Here is a 25,036-nt window from a genome sequence, read left to right on the forward strand (position 1 = left end):
TATATCAACCAAGGCATAGAGAAAGCACATGGAAGAACTAAGATGAAGAGGGTTAATAAATTTAGAGGCCAGGATCTATAAAAAGGTAGAGTCAATACTCAAGAGCAAGTCTTCCAGTTCAAAGGCAGGCCTCATTTATTGCTACCACACCATACTACATCCTTCTCCTCCATTTATTTCTTACATGTCTTTATGGGTCCAGCCACACAAGCCTCTTTCCCAAGTCTTCAAAAGGTCACACTGTGCAACCTAATGTCCATCCAGAGATGAACTGATAAAGAAGATACGGTATCTACAACAGATTACTCAGCCATAAAAAAGAATGAAATAATGCCATCTGCAGCAACATGGATGGACCTAGAGATGATCATACTAATAAGTCAGAAAGAGAAAGACAAATAACTATATGATATCACTTACATGAGAAATCTAAAAAGAAATAATACAAATTAACTTATTTACAAAACAGACTCACAAACACTAAAAACAAACTTATGTCTACCAAAGGGAAACAGCAGGGGAGGGGATAAATCGGAGCTCAGGATTAACAGATGCACACGACTCTATTTACAACAGATGGACAGGAAGGACCTACAACAGTAAGGCGTATCACAGGGAACTGTCTTCAATATCTTATATAAGCTACAATGAAGAAGAATCTGAAAAAGAATAGTTATATGGGATATAGATGTGTGAGTCATTTTACTGCCTACCTGAAATTAACACACGGTAAATAAACTGCAATTTTTTTTTAACGTGAAGAAAGAAAAAAAAAAGGCCATGCTTCTTCTTGACTTCATACCTTAAAATATTATTTTTTATCTTCCTGGGGTGTTTAGATCATCACATAGCTGACTCTTGTCATCTGCTGCTGCTGCTAAGTCACTTCAGTCATGTCCGACTCTGTGCAACCCCATAGACGGCAGCCTACCAGGCTCCTCCGTCCCTGGGATTCTCTAGGCAAGAACACTGGAGTGGGTTGCCATTTCCTTCTCCAATGCATGAAAGTGAAAAGTGACGTCACTCAGTCGTGTCTGACTCTTCGTGACCCCATGGTCTGCAGCCTACCAGGCTCCTCCGTCCACGGGATGTTCCAGGCAAGAGTACTGGAGTGGGTTGCCATTGTCTAGGTCTCCATTTAACTGTCAACTATTTTATAGTAAGGGTTCCCCTCATCAGAAAGATAAATTAGTACATATACACCCCTCTCCTCAACCAATGTCTCGTTTACCACTATAGCCCCAATGCCTAAATCTATGTCTGGCATATAGTAAGAGATCAAAAGATACTTACTGAATTGATGAATAAAAGTTAAGAACAAGTTATCTACTTCTCTGTCTGCAAATATTAATACTAAAGAATGCTTTGGGTAACAGATATCCAGCTAGTCAACTAATGGGCATAGGTCCACTGATAAAATTCTACTTTAAGAAGATTTAGGAGACAGAATCACATTCAGTTAATTAGCTTATTCAGGTAAACACTGAAATGAATTTATTCTTTATTAACCAAACATTTTACATTAATTACCCCATGGGGATTTAGTGAACGAAACTACTTTTCCTAATGTAAAACTGTGTTTGCTCCTTCTTTTTAATAACTAGAGGGTCTTCTTAATTAGAAAAATAATTCAGTCACAGAAGAAATACAAATGGTCATTTAAGAAATTTAAATGCTCTCTCCTCTCTGATAACCAGAAAAAAGCAAAATAAAATGTTGATAATAAATTTATATCCAACAGGATGGCAAAAAGAGAAATTCTGAAAATATCAAGTAGTCACGAGAATAAAAAGAAACAGTCACTCCCATAAATTATCAGAGAAAATATAAAATTGCTAACTAAGTCTTTTTTAAAAAGGCAATTTGGTAGTATCTATCAAATGCTTTGGAATTGTAATTCCACTTTTAAGAACATATGCTACAAAATCATATGCTGTCGAAAGTTATCCCTAGCATATACTTAAAAGGACTATTTGTAAATCAAAAATAATGAAAAAAAATAGCTTAGTGCCCAACAGTTGATGGTTAAATAAAGCTTGATAAATTTCATTATGGAATTCTATGTAGTTTTAGAAACATCTTCACATAATACTGTTTAAAAAACAGTAAAGAACATTTATGGCATAAAAACATCTTTAATGTTTATGAACACATGTTTATATGTAAGCATGTATGCAGAAAAAGGATGTACACCAATCTATTTACATTGTTATATATTTGGAAGGAAATGGAAATGAAAAGGACATAAAGGGCAGCTTTCACATCTTGCTATGCCTCCATATTGTTTTCAATTATTACATATGCAAATACAAAAAAAAGTGTAGGTTAAAAAAAAGTCACACCACTTCACTGTAGAAAACTGAAAATTACAGAAAAATTTAAGAATAAACACCAACAGAAAAGTTTAAAGATGAACACTACTAGAAATTACTACAAACCAAAATATGTGGTATTTTACATTGTTTTTTACATTTTCACTTTCCTCAATAAAAACGGAAGAAGTTGTACCATTTATTCCAGTACACCAACTGCTTAACCTTACAGACTGAAATTTATAAAATTATGTGTGCTTAAGTAACACTAGGGCTTCCGTGGTGGCTCAGCTGGTAAAGAATCCGCCTGCAATGGTGGAGACCTGAGTCCAATCCCTGGGTTGGCAAGACTCCCTGGAGAAGGGAATGGCTACCCACTCTAGTATCTTGCCTAGAGAATTCCATGGACTATACAGTCCACGGGGTCGCAACAAGTTGGACATGACTGAGCAACTTCCACTTCCAGTTTCAAGTAACACTAACTAAAGGAAATACTATTATCATTGCATATATCTTCCATAACAAACATTTTTCAAATGTTTTTTGGGCACTGTATATGAAGAAACCGATGTGACCAATCATTACACACAAAGTAGGCGAGTTTCCTCTTCTAGCCCATAGGACAATAGTGATAATTATACAGGCTTGGGTATATGGGACAACCAAAGCCTTTGGAATTTTTTTGACACCAAAAATGAGACTCTGAGAGAAACAACTTCAATCAAAAAATAAAACAAGGCATTTATGAAAAATTCAGTGCTAAAATCATTTTGTGGAGAAAGACTGCATGCTTTCCCTAAATGATCAGGAACAAAGTAAGGAAGTCCAATTTCACCACTTCTAATAAACACTGGACCTGAAGTTCTAGCCACTACAACTAGACAAGAAAAAGAACTAGAGGTAAAAAAGAAGTAAAGCATTCTCTATTTGCAGATAAGATAACACATCTTGTATATAAAATACCCTAAGGAAACCACTAAAAAATTATTAGAACAAACAAATCGGCAAGATGTACGATACATGGTCAATACAGAAAAATCTACTGTAAGGAATTCCCTGGAAGTCCGGTGGTTAGGATTCAGCACTTTCACTGAAAAGGCCCAAAATTCAATCCCTGGTTGAGGAACCAAGATCCCTCAATCCATGGAGAGTAGCCCCCCCCCCCCAAAAAAAATCTACATTAGTTTTACTCGGCAGCAATGGACAATCAAAATCTACTTAAGAAATAAGATCCTAATGTATAGCAAAGGGAACTATACTCAATATTCTATGATAAATCATAATGAAAATATGAAAAAGCATATTACATATAAACCCAAGTCACTCTGCTATACAGCAAAAATTAACATGGCATTGCAGATCAACTATACTTCACTAAGTTTTTTAAATTAACAAAAAAAAATTAACTTACAAAATCAATTCCCATTACAATAGCCTTAAAAGAAAAATCTAGGAATAAATTTGGCAAAAAAGGTGCCAGGATTGTACCTAAAAACTTAAAACACCATTGACAATATTAAGGAAAATATAAATGGAAAGACATTCCATGTTCAGGTATTAGTTGACTTAACACTATTAAGAATATTGGTAATATTCCCTAACTAATCTTCAGGTTCAGTACAATTCCTATGAAAATCCTTAACTTTCTTTTTTTGTACAAATTGACAAGCTGATCCTAAAATTCATGTGGAAATGCAAAGGATCTCTCCACCACCCTCACCACTCCCACAAAAACACAATCATACTTTCTGATTTCAAAAATTACTGCAAAGTTAGGATAATCCAGAGTGTCATACTAGCACAAGGATGGACATGTAAATCAACAGAATGGAACTGAGATTTCAGGAAAGTAACTCAAACTAGATCAAAGACCAGCATGTAAGAACTGAAAGTATAAAAACAAAACAAAAAAAAAAAGAACTGAAAGTATAAAAACCCTTTGAAGAAAATATAGGAGAAAATTTTTGTGACTTTCAATTAGGAAATGCCTTCTTAGATATGACACCAAAGCACAAGCAACAAAAGGAAAAATTAACTAGACTTCATCAAAATTTAAAACTTTTTGTGTTTAACAGACATCAGCAAAGTGATACAAAGGGAGAAAAATATTTGCAAATCACATATCTGTGCCATAAATTATTTAACTGCTCCCCTATTCAGAGTACTTAAGTTGTTTCAGTTTTTTTTATTATGCAGGAATTATTCATTTTGTGAATATACTAAAAACCACTGACTGTACCATTTAAAACCAGAGTAAACTGTACAATACTTTAAAACTAGAAAAAATAAATAACACCGAATTGCTTCATGTTTATTTTAAAGATATATCTTCTTTCCTTATGTTCCTAACACCACACTAAAAGTTAAAAAAAAAAAAAAATAGAAAACACACGGTTGACTTTTGCTGATTTGCTCAGGCAAACAAGTTCTAATCCACTGAGCATAACCCTGTCTTCATGTTTCACTGAATCATGTCTTCAAATGTATTTCTGAAGAGAGAAAGAAGAAAGACAGGAGAACACAGAAGGGCTTGATACCTGACTTGCACAGTGGCACATAGTTTTGATTAGTCTAGCTCTGGTCATCAGGAATTTATTTCAAGGCCAATATGAGATCCTGTTAATAGCAAAATGTATTAATAGTTTTATATACAAGCAATTTCATCCTCTGTCACCCCCTTCTCCTCCTGCCCTCAGTCTTTCCCAGCATCAGGTCTCAATCAGGATGAGATGGTTGGATGGCATCATCAACTCAAGTTTGGTAATGAGTTTCAGCAAACTCCATGAGAAGGTGAAGGACAGGAAGGTCTGGCATGCTGCAGCCCATGGGGTCGCAAAGTCAGACACAACTGAGCAACTGAACACCAACAATACAAGCAATGGATAAAGACAGGAATACTCTCAAATTAATCTCTGGATTCAATGCAATCCCTATGAAGTGTTATTCAATTTTGAAATGTGGGATATTTTGTAATTCAAATCAATCTAAAATTATTTATCAAGTATCTATCACCTATAGATACACACAGGTGACAAATGCTTAAGAGACACCAAGATTAAAAAAGAACTTCATGGAACTTAAAATCCAGTGGCTGAAGTAAAAACAATTATGAAAATTCTCATCAAATTACGCAAGCTAGAAATGAAATAAGTACCTGGGGGGGGGGGGAAAGTATATACAGAATTCTATACCTAGCAAAAATATCTTTCACAATGGAGACTTTTTCAAACAGATAAAACAGCAGACCAACATTAAAAGAAATGTTCAAAACCATCCCTCTGGCTACAGAAAAAATATCATATTAAAATTTGGGTCTATACAAAGGAAAGAGAAATGCTTGAAAAAGTATATATAAGGGCTTCTCTGGTGGCCCAGTGGTAAAGAATCTGCCTGCCAAGACATGAGAATGCAATGAACACAGGTCCAATCTCTAATCTGGGAGGATCACACATGTCACAGAGCAACTAATAAGCCCATGTGCTACAACTACTGAGCCTATGCTCTAGAGCCTGGGAGCCACAATAAGAGAGGCCACTGCAAAGAGAAGCCCACACACCACAACTAGAGAGAAGCCCCTGCTCATCTCAACTAGAGAAAAACCTACACAGCAATGAAGATATAGCACAGCCAAAAATAAAATGAGACATTTTTTAAAAAGATATATAAAGTAGGTAAGTAACTTTTCTCATTTTACATTTCATGTCTACGTATAACATATGTTATACACATGTAGAAATAAAACATGACAAGAATAGTGCAAAAGACAAGAAGAAAATGGAGATATGCTCCTGTAATGTTATATGATACATGAAGGTAGACTGTGACAAATTAAAAATATATATTACAAAGCCAAGGATATATATATTCAATATCTCATAATAATCAATAATGAAGAAGGATATATATACATAAAAATAACTGAATCACTTTGCTATATACCAGAAACTAACACAACACCATAAATCAACTATATTTCAATTAAAAAAAAAAAAAAACACTCAAGGAGAAAACCTCTGAACATGAATTAGGCAGTTTGAGGGCAGGATGGGAGGACAAAGAATAGAAATCATAAAATAAAATGACTGCCAAGTGGGATTCCATGAAAATTAAAAATTTCTGCTCTTTGAAATTACTGTTAAGAAAAGGTAAGCCACAGCCTGGCTCATCTTTACAAAATATGTTATCTGATAAAGAGTTTGTACCCAGGATATGTCCCGAACTCATACAACTCAATAAGACAAGCAATTCAATTCACAAAGAATATGGACAAAACATTTTAAGATACTTCATGGAAGACACGAAGAGCAACTAGAAAGAAGCTCAACAGTACTAGTCTTTCAGTTCAGTTGCTCAGTCATGTCAGATTCTTTGCGACCCCATGAATTGCAGCACTCTAGGCCTCCCTGTCCATCACCAACTCCCAGAGTTTACTCAAACTCAGGTCCATCAGGTCGGTGATGCCATCTAGCCATCTCATCCTCTGTCATCCCCTTCTCCTCCTGCCCCCAATCCCTCCCAGCATCAGGGTCTTTTCCAATGAGTCAACTCTTCGCATGAGGTGGCCAAAGTATTGGAGTTTCAGCTTCAGCATCAGTCCTTCCAATGAACACCAAGGACTGATCTCCTTTAGGATGGACTGGTTGGATCTCCTTGCAGTCCAAGGCACTCTCAAGAGTCTTCTCCAACACCACAGTTCAAAAGCATCAATTTTTCTGCACTCAGCTTTCTTTTAGTCCAGCTCTCACATCCATACATGACCACTGGAAAAACCATAGCCTTGACCAGACGGACCTTTGTTGGCAAAGTAATGTCTCTGCTTTTTAATATGCTATCTAGGTTGGTCATAATTGTCCTTCCAAGGAGTAAGCATCTTTTCATTTCATGGCTGCAATCACCATTTGCAGTGATTTTGGAGCCCAAAAAAATAAAGTCTGACACTGCTTCCACTGTTTCCCCATCTATTTGCCATGAAATGATGGGACCGGATGCCATGATCTTAGTTTTCTGAACATTGAGCTTTAAGCCAACTTTTTCACTCTCCTCTTTCACTTTCATCAAGAGGCTTTTTAGTTCCTCTTCACTTTCTGCCATAAGGGTGGTGTCATCTGCATATCTGAGATTACTGATGTTTCTCCTGGCCATCTTGATTCCAGCTTGTGCTTCTTCCAGCCCGGCGTTTCTCATGATGTACTCTGCATATAAGTTAAATAAGCAGGGTGACAATATACAGCCTTGACATACTCCTTTTCCTATTTGGAACCAGTCTGTTGGTCCATGTCCAGTTCTAACTGTTGATTCCTGACCTGCATATAGGTTTCTCAAGAGGTGGGTCAGGTGATCTGGTATTCCCATCTCTTTCAGAAGTTCCCACAGCTTATTGTGATCCACACAGTCAAAGGCTTTGGCACAGTCAATAAAGCAGAAATACATGTTTTTCTGGAATTCTCTTGCTTTTTCGATGATCCAGCGGATGTTGACAATTTGATCTCTGGTTCCTCTGCCCTTTCTAAAATCAACTTGAACATCTGGAATTTCATGATTCACGTATTGCTGAAGCCTTGCTTGGAGAATTTTGAGCATTACTTCACTAGCATGTGAGATGAGTGCAATTGTGTGGTAGTTTGAGCATTCTTTGGCACTGCCTTTCTTAGGGATTGGAATGAAAACTGACCTCTTCCAGTGCTGTGGCCACTGCTGAGTTTTCCAAATTTGCTGGCATATTGACTGCAGCACTTTCACAGCATCATCTTTCTGGATTTGAAATAGCTCAACTGGAATTCCATCACCTCCACTAGCTTTTTTCGTAGTGATGCTTTCTAAGGCCCACATTAGGAAACTGTAAATAAAACCGCAATGATGTACCACTATGTATCAACTAGAACAGCTAAAATCAAAGACAAAAGCTGAAGTCTCAGTAAGAATTTAAAGTAACTGGAATGCTCAAACATGGCCAACTAGAATGCAAAATGGTACAGCCATTTTGGAAAACAGGCTGGCATTTTCTTATAAAGTCAAACATTCACTTAACCATACAACACAGCAATCCCACCCCTAATTTGCTCATCAAAAAAAAAAAAATATATATATATATATATTCAAATGTTCACAGCAGCTTTGTTCACAACAACCCCAAACTGGAAACAATTCAATTGTATATCAACTGGGTAGCAGGATAAGCAAACTGTGGTATATTCATAAGTGGAATATCATTCAGCAATAAAAAGGAACAAACCACTAGAACATACAATAACATCAGTGAATCTCAAAGGTGTGCTAAGTAAAAGGTAGACATCAAAAATTACATACCATATAATTCCATTTATATGACATCAAGAAAAGTACAACTAATGTGACAGAAAGTAAATTCATGGTTGTCAAGGACCACAGGTAGAAGCAGAGAATGGACCACAAAGAGGCATAGGGAAGTTTCGGAGGCAACAAAAACGCTCCAGTTATCATGACTGTGATGACTGTTACACAGATGTGTGTGTGTGTGTATTTGCCAAAATCCATTTAACTATATACTTAAAACTGGTGAATTACACTATATGTAAAGTTATACTTCAATAAAACTGAATTTTAAAAAATGAATAAATAAAACATGTCCAATATACCTGGGGTTAGGCAGGAGAATTCTATTTAATGTAAGCCTGGATGTAGTAAGTATACATAAAAGTGATCTCAGAGAAAAAAGCATTAAGACAAAGCACTTTGGGATGAGATTAATGAAGGCTTCATAGATAAGATGACACCCAAACTATGGTTCAAAGAATGGACAAGCAGGACTGGCCAATGAAAGGTGCAACATAAATCAAGGTACAGGAGCTTACAACTCCATATTTTTAGAATAGTAAGGAGTCCAGTTTGTATTGTCATCAGCATATACAGTGAGAAATAAGGTTATTTTAGATCTGTCTACAATGGAGAATCTTAAATACCCAACTCAAGAATTTGACTCTGTAAACATGTTTTATAGATAAATGACAGATTCAAAGTGGTATTTTAAGATTAATTTGAATGCAGAAAACAGGAGGGACTCAAAAATGTAAAGCCCAAAAGCAAGCAGAATCAACAATAGAGACATCAGCTGCTGCTGCTGCTGCTGCTGCTAAGTCACTTCAGTCGTGTCTGACTCTGTGCGACCCCATCCCTGGGATTCTCCAGGCAAGAACACTGGAGTGGGTTGCCATTTCCTTCTCTAATGCATAAAAGTGAAAGTGAAGTCGCTCAGTCATGTCTGACTCTTCGCAACCCCATGGACTGCAGCCTACCAGGCTCCTCCGTCCATGGGATTTTCCAGCCAAGAGTACTGGAGTGGGGTGCCATTGCCTTCTCCGAGAGACATGAGCTAGAGAGTTCCAAACTAAGTAAGAGCCCACGAAAGACCATTACTTCCCAGGTGGCTTCCCAGGTGGCTCAGTGGGTAAAGAATCCACCTGCAATGCAGGAGACGCAGGCAGATACAGGTTCAATCCCTAGGTCGGTAAGATCCCCTGGAGAAGGACATAGCAACCCACTCCAGTATTGCTGCCTAGAGAATCCCATGGACAGAGGAGACTGGCAGGCGACAGCCCACAAGGTCACAGAGGTAGACACAGCTGAGGTGACTGAGCACACCACACAAAGAACATTACAGAAGAACCAATCAGAACCAGCAATTCATCAGAACTCGCGAAGGAGAAGAGTTAAGTACTACTAAGGTTTTCCCACTGGATGTCTGAGAGAAACTAATGCCACTTAAAACATGTATGCACACACAAATCAAAAACTTATTAAAACTAAAAGCTATATAAAGAAGGTTAAAAGACTCACAAAAATATTAGTACCACAAAAAACACTTCGTATCTAGTAGAAAGAGCTCTTATACATTAGAAAAACAACAAATAAAATAATTAATCAAGAAATTAGAACATTCAATATATGAATGAAAATAAAGGCATCTTTACTAGAAACACAAATTTAAAAAAAGTGGGACATCTGACAATTCCAAGTGATGGTGAGACCAAAGAAACAGGCACTCTCACATCATAGGGAAATATAAATTGATAAAAGTCTTCTAAAGGGCAATATGATAGTGTATCAAGCTTATAAGCCTATAAATTGACCCCAGCAATTTTATCCCTAGGAAATCCAATCTAGGAGAGATTATGAACAAATGCACACAAAAATTTTGTTATGCATACATGATCATAGAGAAAAAAACAAAAAACTAAGAATCTAGCAAAACGGACTTGGCCAAACAAGTTACGATCTATTTACCTAACACAATACTAGGAGTCAATATAAAAAATACACTATGGAGTACAGGGTACAAAATAGAATTAGAGCGTGTTATGTAAAATCTTATGTCCTTGCAAATATATGCACAGAAGTCTAGTAGAATGTTCATCAAAATGACACAGGGTGATCATCTCAGGTAGGTGGATTCAAAGGGACTTTTAATCTCTTATACTTCTCTGTACTACCAAGATGTCTACATAAGCCTCTATTATTCTTTGAGGATATACAAAAAATAATGAAGAGCAATATCAGAAAAAGAAATGACTCCAAGAGAAGTGAAATAATCAATTAAAAGGTGGACAAATTAAGTTTGAAGTGTCAATAAAATACCTCAGTGAAAGTATCCCTATGCAACTGAAAATGCAGAAACAGAAAAGGGGAGGCATGCAACCCATTAGCTACTTTCAGTTTCCAGTTCCTCTCACTACCTTTTTCATTTCCATTTATGTAAATTCCAATTTCCAGCCTAGATTTTTATGCTCTAACCTACATTTATTTTTTAAACACATTAAGAACACTGGATTCTAACATAATTTACATGTGTAGAAATTCAAGAAACAAAAATCACTGTGAATAATACCTCTGATTTTTCTAGCTTTTTCTATGATTCAACAGATGTTGGCAATTTGATTTCTGGTTCCTCTGCCTTTTCTAAATCCAGCTTCTACATCTGGAAGTTCTCAGTTCATATACTGTTGAAGCCTACCTTGAAGGATTTTCAACAATACTTTGCTAGCATGTGACATGAGTACAACTGTACAGTAGTTTGAACACTCTCTGGACCTGCCTTCTTTCAGACTGGAATGAAAACTGACCTCTTCCAGTAGAGCAATTAAAGAGCTTCTTGATGAAGGTGAAAGAGGAGAGTGATTAAGCTGGCTTAAAACTCAACACTCAAAAAATGAAGATCATGGCATCTGGTCCCATCACTTTGTGGCAAATAGATGGGGAAACAATGGAAACAGTGACAGACTATTTTCTTGGCTCCAAAATCACTGTGGACAGTGACTGCAGCCATGAAATTAAAAGACACTTGCTCCTTGAAAGAAAAACAGTGACAAAACTAGACAGCATATTAAAAAGCAGAGACATTACTTTGCCAACAAAGGTCCGTCTAGTCAAACCTATGTTTTTTCCAGTAGTCATGTACAGATGTGAGAGATGGACAATAAAAAAGGCTGAATGCCGAAGAATTGATGCCTTTGAACTGTGATGCTGGAGAAGACTCTTGAGAGTCCTTTCGACTGCAAGATCAAACCAGTCAATCCTAAAGGAAATCAGTCCTGAATATTCATTGGAAGGACTGAGGCTGAAGCTCCAATACTTTGACCACCTGATGTGAAGAGCTGATGCACTGGAAAAGACCATGTTGCTAGGAAAGATTGAAAGCAGGCAGAGAAGGGGACAAAAGAGGATGAGATGGTTGGATGGCATCACAGACTCAATGGACATGAGTTTGAGCAAACTCCAGTACAGGACAGGTAAGCGTGGCGTGCAGCAGTCCATGGGAGGTAGCAAAGAGACAGACATGACTGAGCAACTAAACAAGACCTGATTTTTCCAGCAAACACTTTTGCTTCCAACATCCACTTTAAAGTTTACAAGTATCTACATATGAAAGAAAGTCAACCAAAAACAAAAATAACAGCAAAAACTTAAGTGACATTCATAGAAAGCATACAGAATAAAAAATTTAAATGACCTTAAACATTAATATTACACAACATTAACTTTCAACTGGTTTTTCAGAAATAGCTATTAATTTTTCAGAGTTAGGAAATGAAAGTTTGACATAAAGTTTATTCAGAAAATTTTCACCAAGAAAAACAGATCATTATCTTGATCACACAACAGAGTGCAAATATTAACACCAAGTCTGAACTTATTCTTTTGTGGGGAAGTAGGGGAGGGCTCCCACACATCCTAGCATGTGGAATCTTAGTTCCCCAACCAGGGATCTGAACACTGGCCCCAAGCATAGAGTCCTAACCACTGAACTGCCAAGGAAGTCCCTGAATTCATTCTATGCACATTAGAAGTGACTCCCAGTATCCTTGACTCATTCCAATTAAGTAAAAGCTAAAAGAGGGAGGTTCTTAAATTCTTCACTTAAAAATCAAAACAATTACTTCCCCCATCCTGGGGTATATGTGAACCAAAACAGTAGGTAAGTTTAGAGATACAACTGGCATCTGTGCAAAAGTTGGTTTGCATTAATCTGTGGAGAAAAATATTTAAATTAATTCAACCACTAATAAATACACTTTGGAATTTGTCTTCTAAGAGCTTGCAATCTAGTAGGGAAATGTAGTCAGACAAACAATTAAATTTTTAAAAGCTCTACATTAAAGCTATAGCAAAGTGCTATACGGATATAAAAAAAGGAATTAACTTTTTCTGGATGAATGGAGAAAGGTCTCAGGATGGTGGAATTTGAGCTGGATTTTGAGCTGCAAAGGTGGAGGCAAAGAAGAGAAAGAGATTCCAAGCTAAAGGAACAGCAAAAGTAAAAATGTAGAGAAATAGAAGTGCCTCTAAAAGTAGAACTCTGATAGAACAGGGCCAGATAATAAAAGGCCATACCTGACAATGCACTAGAAAATGTGGAGTTAATTAATGGAAGTGACACAACCTAACCAAAATTTTCAGAAAACTCTCCTGGATAAAGAATGAACTGGGAAGAAAAGAATGGATGAACAGGAAAGAAAGGAATAACAGGAAGTCTGATCACAAATGAGGGCCTGAACTAAGGCAGTATTCAGTGTTAAAACAAAAATGTGATACAGAATGAGTAGACGTAAATGTCAGGTAAGGTTTGGTCAGAGAAGTAGCAAGACACAAGGCCATCTTGGGAATGAAAGGGGTGATTACTGGTTTAGAGATTTAAGACAGTTCACCTTAATTTCCACCCCTTCTGAGTGTTTCTGCATTTATTCAACTAATCTATCTTTTTAACTCTTTTGAAAAGCATTTTAAGAACTCAATTCATCTATGGATATTCATGACATTTCTAGTAAGTACATATCAAATTAGTATTTTATCAGTAATAGTGTTTTAAAAATTCTGGAATGTCTTCATTTGATTTCTGAGCACTGGTTTTTAGGACAAAACACTAAATAATCTACAACAGAGGTAGCCTACAACATATGCAAGTGAATACTAGTAAATTCATTTAAATTTATGCCTGTCTTTAGATCCTCAGGGTCTCATTATTCCATAATTGAGGATTCTGCTGCTTCTTGGTGGAAAAGAACTTCCACAGGTTCTGAAAAGGAATCAGTTACATATAGCAATTTATTGTACTGATCGCAACTGGTCTGACTTGAGTGACTTCAGACCAAGACATGCCATTGCAATAACTAAGTATTACTAGTGCCTCCAAGAAATGTTTTTAGCCTCCTATTCATAAAACCTACAAATTAAAAGACAAAATGACCTGAAAGGACCTTTAGAAGAATTTGGGTTTTTTTGAAAAATTTTTTAAATCTTCAAAATGCTGCGGAGATGGTCAGAAAACAGAAATTAACACACAAGTAACCAAACGGGGTAAATTTTAGCAAAACAGATCGCCAAGTGAGGTAGTCAGCTCCCCTGAGCCCCTACAGCACAATATCTATCAAGAGTTTATACTTCAGGATCAGCTCAGCGTTTGAATTCAAGCTGACCTTGGAACAAATCACTTAACTTTTTAGAGGTTCCATTTCCCAGTCTATCAACAAGAATGTTCCAACCACAATATGACTTTGCAGGTGAATGTATGTTAAGTATCGGTCAATGCCTGGCACTCAGTAAAATCTAAATGTCAGTACCACTCTCTCTCATTCCACACAGCCCCTCTTCAGTTCACTTGCACATTTATTGTAAGGCCAATCAGCAGAATTATGTGACTTCTACCACCCCGACTGTCAACTAGCAAAGAAAATATGGTAACCTGGTCTTAAAAGAGAAAAAAGTAAAAAAGGACTTTATGAAAAGCATGAGCAGCAGGGGGCTAAAGATTCAGATGGTGGCAAAGAGCAGGTTGTCAATGGAAGTAGAAGTCAATGGAATAGAGCATTTATTCTAGGAATACAGAGAAAAACTTTCATTTCATGGTTTCAATACCATTTTAAACATGCATGCATTTCCTTAAAATATCTACACTGACAATTCATTATTATATAAGCTCCCTGAGTGCTACAAAGTATCACTCTGCTATTTCCTATAGCAAAACACACAGTTGCTATTAAACTCTTAAGTATCCAGGCCCACAGTATTTCATATGCTCAGTAAACTCCATCATCCCTTTCTGTCCCCATTTAACAATTAGTAAGTCTACTGGTGCCAGATATTACTCTGAGCACTAGGAATACAATGGTAGGCAAGACAGGCTAATTGCCTTCATGGAGCTCACAATCCAACAGTCTATTCATTAAACAGTCTATTCATTAAACAATGTGGGCCATCTTTCTGCATTAACGTGAACAAGAGAGATCAATTAGTTGTTCCAAAACAGTAACAACACATTTGCTATATTTAAAAATCAAGTTTTTCAATCAACTATTTTAACTATATATTCTGAGTTCTATTTTCAAGTAGGACATTTGACAAACTAGGCATAATACAATGTGAAATCTAAAAACTGTATGAAAAATTAGGTTTTTGACCCAGACAAAAAAAAGACTCAGAAGACACAACTGTCTACATTTTGAAGAGACAGCATACATGTTTGCTCTGAACTATTCCAAAAAGCTAAACTCAAAGCACTGAGCAGAAGTTATGTGGAGGCAGATTTCTGGTTTCAATATGAAAAATTCCAGCAATTCAAGCTATTCAATAAATATTCTACAATGTTATGTTTCTGTAATACTCTATAATATTTCTATACTTCACAAAACACAAATTTTTCCCTTTAAAAATATCAGTTTTATTGAGATGTAACAAATACAGCAAAATTTACCAATTTTAAATACACACAAAACACAAATTTTTCATCTAATCCTTGAAATAATCCTAAAAAACAAGTATTTCCCTGTTAAAGTTTAGGAAATGGAATCTCCCAGGGACTTGCTAAGAAACTGGGCAAACCAGCAGTAGAAGTTCCAAATCTAACAGAATAGGCTGTCGCAAAGTAATACAACATCTTCCCACCTCTATTAGATGTATACATGCACACAGTCAAAAGGCTAGTTGTCAGGAATGTTGGCCAATCTATTCTAAAGCTTCTTCGAAATCCAACCATTTATAAACATGGGTGATCAGTACAGACACCATGAAAAGATTCTGTATGAATGATCCTCTAGAATGCCAGGCTTATAAAGGGAAGGACCTTGTCTTTCTTCACTGCTATATTTCAGTCCCTAAAACAGTTATCTGGCATATAATACATGCTCAATAAATACTTGCTAAATATAAAATAACACCCCTAACCACACATAACGCTGCTCTGTAATAAATAGAAAATACACAGCACTATTAGATAATAAAGGACCTCACTGAAGTACCTAGCAACTAAGAAGTCTGTTAAACACAAAATTCATTCTTAAACCTGCATCATACACTTACTATCTATCTAAAGCACTGAAACTTAGACCTAATCAATAAAAAACAAATTTACCTGCAAAAAATACAAACATTTTGGCAAATCTAACAAATTTCATTTAAAGTAAAATATAAACTCACACAAGATATAGAAGCTAGATATGGTGAAATTGAGTGTTCAATCTTGATATTCTCTGCTTAACACATCAACTAGCACTATTAAGTGTGCTGCAACCCTGCAAGGTACAGCTGTTTTGGTTTAAAGACAAACACAAATCTCTGCTGGAATCACATCTTTACAAACACTAGGCTGACGCTTCAAGAAGATCTAATTTTACAGGTACACATATTGTATCCAACATAACCACGCTCAGCAGCTGCTTGGCATTATTGAAAAGACTAATAGAAAAAAAAAAAAAAACTGACAAACATTTTCTAATACCCTAAACTATAAAGCCTAGAATTCCCACACATCTAAGGGAATTTAAGAACATGAAATATCCTCAAAAGTTACTTTCAATTTATTTTGCTTAAAAGATATAAATTTATATCCAGACACACACTTTTCTTGGAAAAGAGTATTACATAACAGGTAAGGCATAACAGATGCATAAAAGAATTACTCCAATTTCACTAGATCAAATTATACTTTTCAATGATACTTGAACAAAAATCCTGATACTCAAAGGTTTAGTTAACTTTAATGTAAATAATTTAAATAGCAGATAGTGTAATAGTGTAAGAAACGTTCAGTACTAAGTCATTCACTCGGTCACTATACTGGATCACAGCAACTAGAGTGTATTTAAATGACGTTATCAGCAACTGAGTGTCACACAAACAAACAATGAAACCACAATCTCGCCATTTTTTTCTTTCTAAAACCAGGACTGGAAGGTCAGGTGAAAAAAATATTTCACACAAGAATGTAAAATAAGCATTTTCAAAATTTATAACCATGAGACTTCACTTCAGCTGTTTCACATACTGAAACAACGAACTTTACAGAAAGGCTGCTTCTCCCATCGCTGTACTCCTCATGTGCAACACACGCAACCCACACCTAACTCTGACATCAGCACCTGCTGCCCACTCTCCACTATTTACTCCCTAAGCCGCAACCCAGTCCTGCGTCTCCAGCAATGAAACCTCTTCTGAGAGCTTTCAAATTGTGACAAATCCAACCACCTCTCGGTTTACCCAAAGCAACTGGGCTGGGAAAAGCTAAGAGCAGTTTAGAGAAACCTGTTAATATATCAATGCAACAAGTTTAAAACTTTGAACTCTTCCCCAGAACTTTCCTTTCCAGGGCGAGGAGAGTCTGCTGGACCTGTCGCTTTGTCCCCTCCAAACGCCCCAACAGGGGTCCCGGGCGCGCGAAAGCGCCCCTCCCCACCGGAAGCCCCGATCGAGGTGGGGTTTCTCGCCCCGCCCGCGGACCCGAATTTTGCGGAGTCTCATCACCTCCAGCCCAGCCTCAGGGCTCTGGCCGGCCCAGCCCAAGACGGACGCTCGGGACGCCGAACTCACCTGATCACCGGGCTGTAGGGGCTCCGGGAGCGGCGCCAGCTGCTGCTGCTGTAGGGGCTGGGGGACACGTCGCCGCCGCGCTCGTAGGAGCTGTGGCGGCTGTAGCTGGGGGAGCGGCGGCGGCTGTAGGGGCTCGGGGAGCGGGCCAGCCGCCGCGAGTAGGGGCTGCTGCCACCTCCCGCCGGACTGGGAGACTTGCGGCTCCGCAGGCTCTGCGAGGCCCGGTGGGACACCGGGCTGTCGTCCCGGCCTCCCAGCGGGCTCAGGGACCGCTGCCGCCGCCTGTAGGCCTTGGGCTCGGTCTTGTCCTCCCGATAGGCCTTGGGCGGCTCCTTATAGGCCGAAGGCGGTTCTTTGGACGATTTAGTCCGGCTCCGATGGGCCTTCGGGTCTCGGTCCTTACGGCTGCTGCTGCTGCTGGACGTGGCCGAGGCGCTTTTCCGCCGGCCGCCGCTGCTGCTGCTGCTGCCACTCTTAGCGGCCTCGGCCCGCTCCTCGCCGCCGTGGCCGTGGCGGCTGCGGGACTTGGAGGCCTCGCCGCCGCCGCGCTGCCCGTCCCGCCGTCGGTGCTCGCGGTGGCGATCCTTGCTGCGACCGCTGCTGCTGCGGCGGTCCCGGCGGGGCCTGCGCTCCGACCCCTCCCCGCGACGCTGGGTGCCGGAGGAGGAGGCCGGACTCCCGCCGCTGCCCCCCGTTCCCCCGGCAGCCGTCGCCGCCGTTGCCGCGCTGGCCCCCCCCAGCAGCAGCCCCTGCTCGGACTGGGAGCTTACATCCTCGTACTCCACCAGCGGGGTCACACCCCCGCCGCTACTAGCACCGCCACCGCCGTCCTGCTGCGGCTGGGGCAGCGAGAAGACCCGACGCTTCTCCGCCTCCTGCCCGGCGCGGGGCCCGCGGCGCCGCTTCTGCCGCCCTCCTGCGCGCCTCTTGCCTCTCGCCAGCCGCTTGACCTCCAGAGGGGGGCCCGGGCTGAAGCAAGAGGAGGAGGCCGCGGCGGCGGCGGCTGCGGCGGCGGCCGTGCCGGGAGCAGCCAGGAAGAGCAGAGGCGGCGGGGGCGGCGGCGGTTGCAGGAGCTGCGGCTGCAGGAGCGGCAACAGCAGCGGCGGCTGCTGAGGGGACAGGAATCGCCTCCGTTTGCGGCGTTCCTCCAACTTCTTCTCCGCCCAGCTCAAGCCCCCGCCTCCCCCCAGCGCCGTGTCCGAGCTGCTCGGCATCGCCTAGAGCCCGCCGCAGAGCGCGGCGCGGGTGCGGCCTCCTCCCGGGTCAGATCCTGGCCATCTCCCCCGCCGGAAACGGGAACGGCGGCAGCGACGGCGGAGGGACACCGAGCACCAGGGCCGTCCGGGAGAAGCGCCACGATAATCCGGATCGGGACTTGGGTCCCTGGGTTCCAGGTCACAGTGGGGTACGTAGCGGCCTCCGGGCCCGAGGGCAGCAGGAATCCGGGCGGAGGAGCTCCCGATCGCTCTCGTCTTCCTAGCTTCAGCCGCAAAAACACCAGATGCGCCGGGCGCTGACCTGCGGGGGAGTCCGGAGTCCTCCAAGTGCCCCCCAGGGGTGGGGGGAGCGGCCTCGGCTGCGCTCTCGGCTCCGGTAGCGCAACGCGGAAGTACCACCTTCGTCGCCGCTTCACTTCATCGCGCCCTGACGTTGGGTGCGAGTTCAGGGGAGGGGAGTGGGCGAGACAACAACACGCCTCCGCCGCCGCCTCCTCCTCCTCCTCAGCGTCGACGTCGTCCTCCTGTAGTGGCGGCGACACACGACGGGCGCCTCGGAAGTGGCCTGGGCCTGACAACAACTCCCGGCCTAAGGCCTCGCGCACTCTGCGGCCCGCAGGGACGGGCGGCGGGGCGGGGCGAGGCGGGGGCGACCCGGCTGCGGCTCACAGTTGGGGCAGCGAGTGTGCGGGGCTGGGCGGGGGGCTGTTTCCGGGGAGATGGGGGCGGGGGGGGGGGGGGCGTTTCTGAGTCTGAGGTGGGTAAGGGCCCTGACTTTCTTCTTCCTCCGCCGCCGCGAGCAGCGGTGGCGGTGCTGGCCTTTTCCTCCGCTCCCCCCCTCCACGAGGAGGCTCCTGGAGTGCGCGGCCGGCCCGGCTCGCTCCTCCCCTTCCCTCTCCGCTCTTCGTCAGGAGGAGGGAGGACGACGGGACTTGCTGGTTGGGCCCTAACCTCCGCAACCCCTCCTTCTAGCCTCGCTCTTTCGGCCTTTCCCCTCGGCCCTGACGCAAGGCCGGGGACGCGCACGCACGTCGCGCTCCGAGAAAGCCGAAGGTGACTGGTGTCAGGGGCAAAGGAGGCGGGAACAAAGTTACCGCGCACGGACGTGCTCGCTTCCGCCAAGCGGCTGGCTCCGGGCCGGAAGTGACGTAAGTAGAGAGAGCTTCACGTCCGGTGAGGGTGGGCCTCTGTGTGAAGAAGGGTTAAAGAAAGAAGATTCATGTGCTGCCCACTGCTGTCGCTGGAGAATCGCAGTAATGGCACGTTGGTCGTGCCTGTTGCTTGCATCCAACGCGCGCTGCCGGCTCCGGATCACCGCAGGCGCCGTACCGCCTGCCTGTTGAAAGGTCATGGCGACAGCGAGAATCTGAAGACTCAGGAATACGCCCTTAATGGCTTTTGGGGCCGGGTAGTCACCCCGTCGTCTACCCTCAGCCAAGCCCGGGAGTTGGAACAGCTGCGAGAAGGGAAGAGAGGGCGCCCTGCAAAAGAGGGTGGGGGTGGCATTAGCTTAAACTATGTCATGTACTCCCAAGTTCCAGGCCCCGTGTTAACCTGAAAACAGTTGTAAATCAGAGTCTGGAGTTTTCATTCCAGTGCTGAAATTAAAACAAATACGAGGAATAATGAAACGTCAAGAGGGTCTCAGAATTATTACCAACGGCCTTGAAGTCAAAACACCTTGCTCAAATGAGAATTGTCATCTTGTCACTTCACCCTCTTTCACCTTAACTATCTAAATCTGTGGGTCTGCAAAACATAACCATTTAGTGATCTCAGGTCTCACTTATTGCATTACCAGCCTTGTCTTTCAGTTATGGCCTGGGCACTTAAGACAATGAGATTAAAACTTAAATGACTTAACTGTTTTTTGGGTTTTTTTAATTGGCGTATACAGTTGATTCAAACTGTTGTGATAGTTAATGGTGTATAACAAAGTGAGTCCGATATACATATATCCATTCTTTTTAAGAATTCTTTTTCCACATAGGTGTTTACAAAGTATTGAGTAGAGTTCCCTGTGCTATATCTTACTGGCTTTTATTATGGTTGCAAAGAAAAGCTGAGTACTGTGTTGTGGCCACACCTTTTCAAGTTTATTTGTTCAGTCCATCGGTTTGTTCTTGGTTCTTAAGCACTTGATATCCGTCTTTAATTCATGCTTTAGTGTAAATAATTTTAATTGATTTGACATCCTCTAACACTGTATCTAAGTCTGGATTCATCTAAGATAAAATCAGACTTTCCTAAAAGAAAGTACAAAAGGTGTTTGCTGAAGGGTAGGTAATCTTGAAATCAGTTCATTTCCCAGGAGACCACACAGTAGGACCTACCATGCAGCTAGAAGGATGTGATAAGTGCATTGGGAAACTGAATAGTAAGGAGCAAGGCACCTAAAAAACGTTTCTCCGTGGCAGTATTGCTGAATGAATTTCTTGCAGCCTAAACTAGTTAGCAAGCAGCTTTTTCCAAAAACTAGGATCAGGCTGCGCTATCATCCTACTTTGAAGGGCCTGGAATAATAGAACAAGGAGAGCAAAACAGGTTTATCTAGCAGTTCCTCACATGCAACAAATTTCATGTAAGAATACCATCTTCTATTCTGTACTTGCAAAGAAAACTCTTTCCATAGAAAACGAGTAGCTTACAATCTAAGTTGCAAACAGAAAACATGTACTAAAATATTTTTAGTATTGTTCTGCCACCCTGTATGTTTCTGCAAAGATTCCATCTTGGGCAGGGATTGGGGTTGGGGGAAATGGGGAGAAGACCAAGAAGTGAGGCACTTTGAGCTCCCCAAAGAGAGCTACTCTCATGCTTTGAAATGCTAATAATTAACAGGGTTCAAACTCTCCAAAAATGAGAAAAGACCTTTAAATTACAAATCATATGTTTCTATAAGCTTGTCTACTTACCTTCATTGTAAAGAGACTTGCAGTTGCCACCTGAGACTATATTTTAGCCTTTTACTGTTTGTGTGTTATGTCATATTGTCTACTGGTTTTTAAAAGAGAGAAAAGGAGGTGGTAAGTTTTCTTTTGTTTGTTTTCTTTGTTTAATAGCTCATATCATACCATATCAACTGTTCTTAAAGTATGGCCTGAGACTACAACTTTTTCAATGAATCATGCAGTCAAAACTATTTTCATAATAAGACATGATTTGTCCTTATTCTTCTCATTTTTGCACAAATCTACCATGGAGTTTTCCAGAGGCAACGTGACATGTGATGATACCATCATTTCGATGGCTAGTGGGATGTGTGTCATATGTTTTCTAGAATGTTCTAAAGTATTAGGTTTCTGAAATGTGTGAACATTTGAAATATCTGCCTAACTCAGTGAAACAATATTTTCCAACTGAATAATGGATGATGTTACAAAATCATGAGTTAAAGATTCATTCAAAGTGCAGAACAGACTGATGTGCTTTAATGTAACAGTACAAAAAGTTAATTGATATGATTTCAGATCTCAATTTATAATAAACCTTTAAGAAACTACTGTGGAGTTTTGGTGTAGTATCAAAGAATAACCATAATTATCTAGAAAAGCTGTTAAAATACTCCCTCACTTTTCCAACAGTGTATCTTATTCATACTTTTCTACCATAACGTATTGCAACAAATTCAACCCTACTAAACCAGTCAAAAAGATCTGTAGAAAGGTAAAACATGAACCCTCTAACAGTTTTTATTTTATAAAGATAGTTTCTTATATTTAAATATGTTAGTTGTGTTAATACTTGATGAAGTTATCTTAAATGAATAAAATAATTTTTTTGGCCACAAGGAGTGGTTGAGGGATCCTAGTTCTTTGACCAAGGATCCAGTCCAGGCCCTTGACAGTGAAAGTGTGGAGTCCTAAGCACTGTACTGCCAGGGAATTGCCTAAATGAATATTTTTAAATTGCCTCCATTTTTATTTCTAATATCAATAGATATAATTCATAAACTAAAGCTTTTTATGGTGCTCAAATTTTTTTTTACATGTAAAGGGATCTTCAGACCAAAACCTTTGAGAAATGTTACACAAAACCATTAAAATTCCACTTCTTCTATTCATGCTTCTGATGGTACGAACACTTCACAGGTCATACACTGTAATTCCAGCATCTTCCTTATAACTAGGAATTCTGCAGTATCTTTCAACATTGCTCCTCCTTTAGAGAGTTTGGATGTTTAACTTTCAGTTAGGTTTTTCTTAGTCTTGAAAAACTTAAGCTCTCCTTATTTCAGCCCACTATCCTTTATCATAAAGAAGAATATCAAACTTAGTATTGTTAAAAGAGAGAAAAGCAAAGCCAAAACAATAAAACTTTTCAATTCAATAGTAAAATCAAATATTGACTAGTATCTACCGAACACTTTCTGTGTGTCAGGCTTTGTCCTATGTGCTTTATATTTATTTTCTCATTTAATTCTCTCAACTGCCTCTAAGGGGCTTCCCAAGCGGCACAGTGGTAAAGAATCCACCTGCCAATGCAAGAGACATGGGTTCAGTCCCTTGGCAGGAAAGATCCCATGCAGTAGGAAATGGCAATCTGCTCCAGTATTCTTGCCTGGAAAATTTCATGGACAGAAAAACGTGGCAGGCTACTGTCCATGGGGTTTCAAAGAGTCCCATACAACTAAGCAACTAAGCATGCACACTCACACCTGCATTTAAAAATAGGATAACCATAGTCCTCAGCTTGCCTGGAGTGGTCCTTGCTTGTGCCACTTGTACAAGCATGATTATTAATAATATCCCCCTTCCAATATGGGGCTTCCCTGGTGGCTCAGATGGTAAAGCGTCTGCCTGCAATGTGGGAGAACAGGGTTCAATCCCTGGGTCAGGAAGACCCTCTGGAGAAGGAAATGACAACCCACTCCAGTACTCTTGTCTGGAAAATTCCATGGATGGAGGAGTCTGGTAGGCTACAGTCCATGATATCTCAAAGAGTTGGACATGACTGAGCAACTTCACTCACTCCAGAATATAAATTTTTCAAGTTTGGACATAAATTATCTGATCACCTTTCCTATAAAAAGTACTATCAGCAGTTTACAAATTAGGAAACTAAGGCATGGAGAGATTGAGTGTCTTGCCCAAAGTATACTGCTGGTTAATGTGGATCTGGGATCCTAAAGAATAATGAGCTGTTCCATAATGATATCAGTGCTCTTAGATTTATATTGATCCCGACTATAGTAATATATTCCAGAATAAAAGAAAATAACACACAAAATCTTATGATAAAATTTTAAGTTCGGTTTCAGTAGTAGAACACTAGGTGATAGATATGTTCTTCCCACCCTCATCTTTTACACAGTTCAGAGGCCCACAGTTGCTATCAACATTTTGCAGAAAAGCAATGCTGCTTGTGTGTGTGTGTGTGTGTGTGTGTGTGTGTGTGTGTGTGTTGGGGGAGGAAGGGGAGCAGTTTTTGCTCTGTAAAGCTGAAGGATGCCTATTTATAAAACAGGACTTGTGGGCGAAACTAAGAGGCCTTCCTAATACGGGTTCTCCCTGATCATAAGGAAAGAACACTAGTTTTGATGGCTGTATAAGTGTGCCTGGCTTAAAACTACATCTCCCAGTACTTCTTGCAGATGGAGGATGTGACCATACTATGCAGTCTTGGCCAATAAAATCTAAGTGGAAGTTGTTGGATGAGCTTTCTGAGAATGCTTTCTTAAAATGGAAGGGCAATTTAGCTGACCTTGCCTTTTATTTTTCTTTACAACTGGATCTCAAATGCAATACTGGAGCTTGGGCAACCATCTTGCAACTACAAAGGAACAAGCACATGTTAAGGATGGCTGGGTTAAGGAAAGAGAGCAAGACCTGGCTCTCTGAGGACATTGTCAGTTCAGTTCAGTTCAGTTGCTCAGTTGTGTCCAACTCTTTGCGACCCCATGGACTACAGCATGCCAGGCCTCCCTGTCCATCACCAACTACCAGAGCTTACTCAAACTCATGTCCATTGAGTCGGTGATGCCATCCAATCATTTCATCCTCTGTTGTCCCCTTCTCCTCTGACCCTCAAATTTTCTCAGCATCAGGGTCTTTTCCAATGAGTTAGTTCTTCGCATCAGGTGGCCACAATATTGCAACTTCAGCTGCAGCATCAGTCCTTCCAATGAATATTCAGAATTGATTTCCTTATGATCGACTGGTTTGATGTCCTTGCAGT

The 25,036-nt window shown here is 40.7% G+C and overlaps 1 protein-coding gene and 1 long non-coding RNA gene across 5 annotated transcripts in view; one reads left to right on the plus strand and one right to left on the minus strand.

Annotated features, from left to right (window-relative positions):
* CDK13 (cyclin dependent kinase 13) overlaps positions 1-19,003 on the minus strand; it is a 125,211-nt gene extending 106,208 nt beyond the window's left edge. For all 3 annotated transcript variants that reach the window (XR_009696729.1, XM_061165658.1, XM_061165657.1), the window contains exon 1: positions 17,643-19,003. Coding sequence is in view for 2 of the 3 variants with exons in the window: in XM_061165658.1 (XP_061021641.1) it covers positions 17,643-18,856 (1,214 nt within the window). In the remaining variant the exon portion in view is untranslated. The remainder of the gene's footprint in view (positions 1-17,642) is intronic.
* The window catches only part of LOC133072419 (uncharacterized), a 61,063-nt gene continuing 54,936 nt past the window's right edge, over positions 18,910-25,036 (plus strand). For both annotated transcript variants that reach the window (XR_009696732.1, XR_009696733.1), the window contains exon 1: positions 18,910-19,047. This is a non-coding gene — a long non-coding RNA (uncharacterized LOC133072419). The remainder of the gene's footprint in view (positions 19,048-25,036) is intronic.

The sequence above is a fragment of the Dama dama genome, chromosome 18 (assembly GCF_033118175.1).
Source record: "Dama dama isolate Ldn47 chromosome 18, ASM3311817v1, whole genome shotgun sequence".
NCBI classification, from domain to species: Eukaryota; Metazoa; Chordata; class Mammalia; order Artiodactyla; family Cervidae; genus Dama; species Dama dama.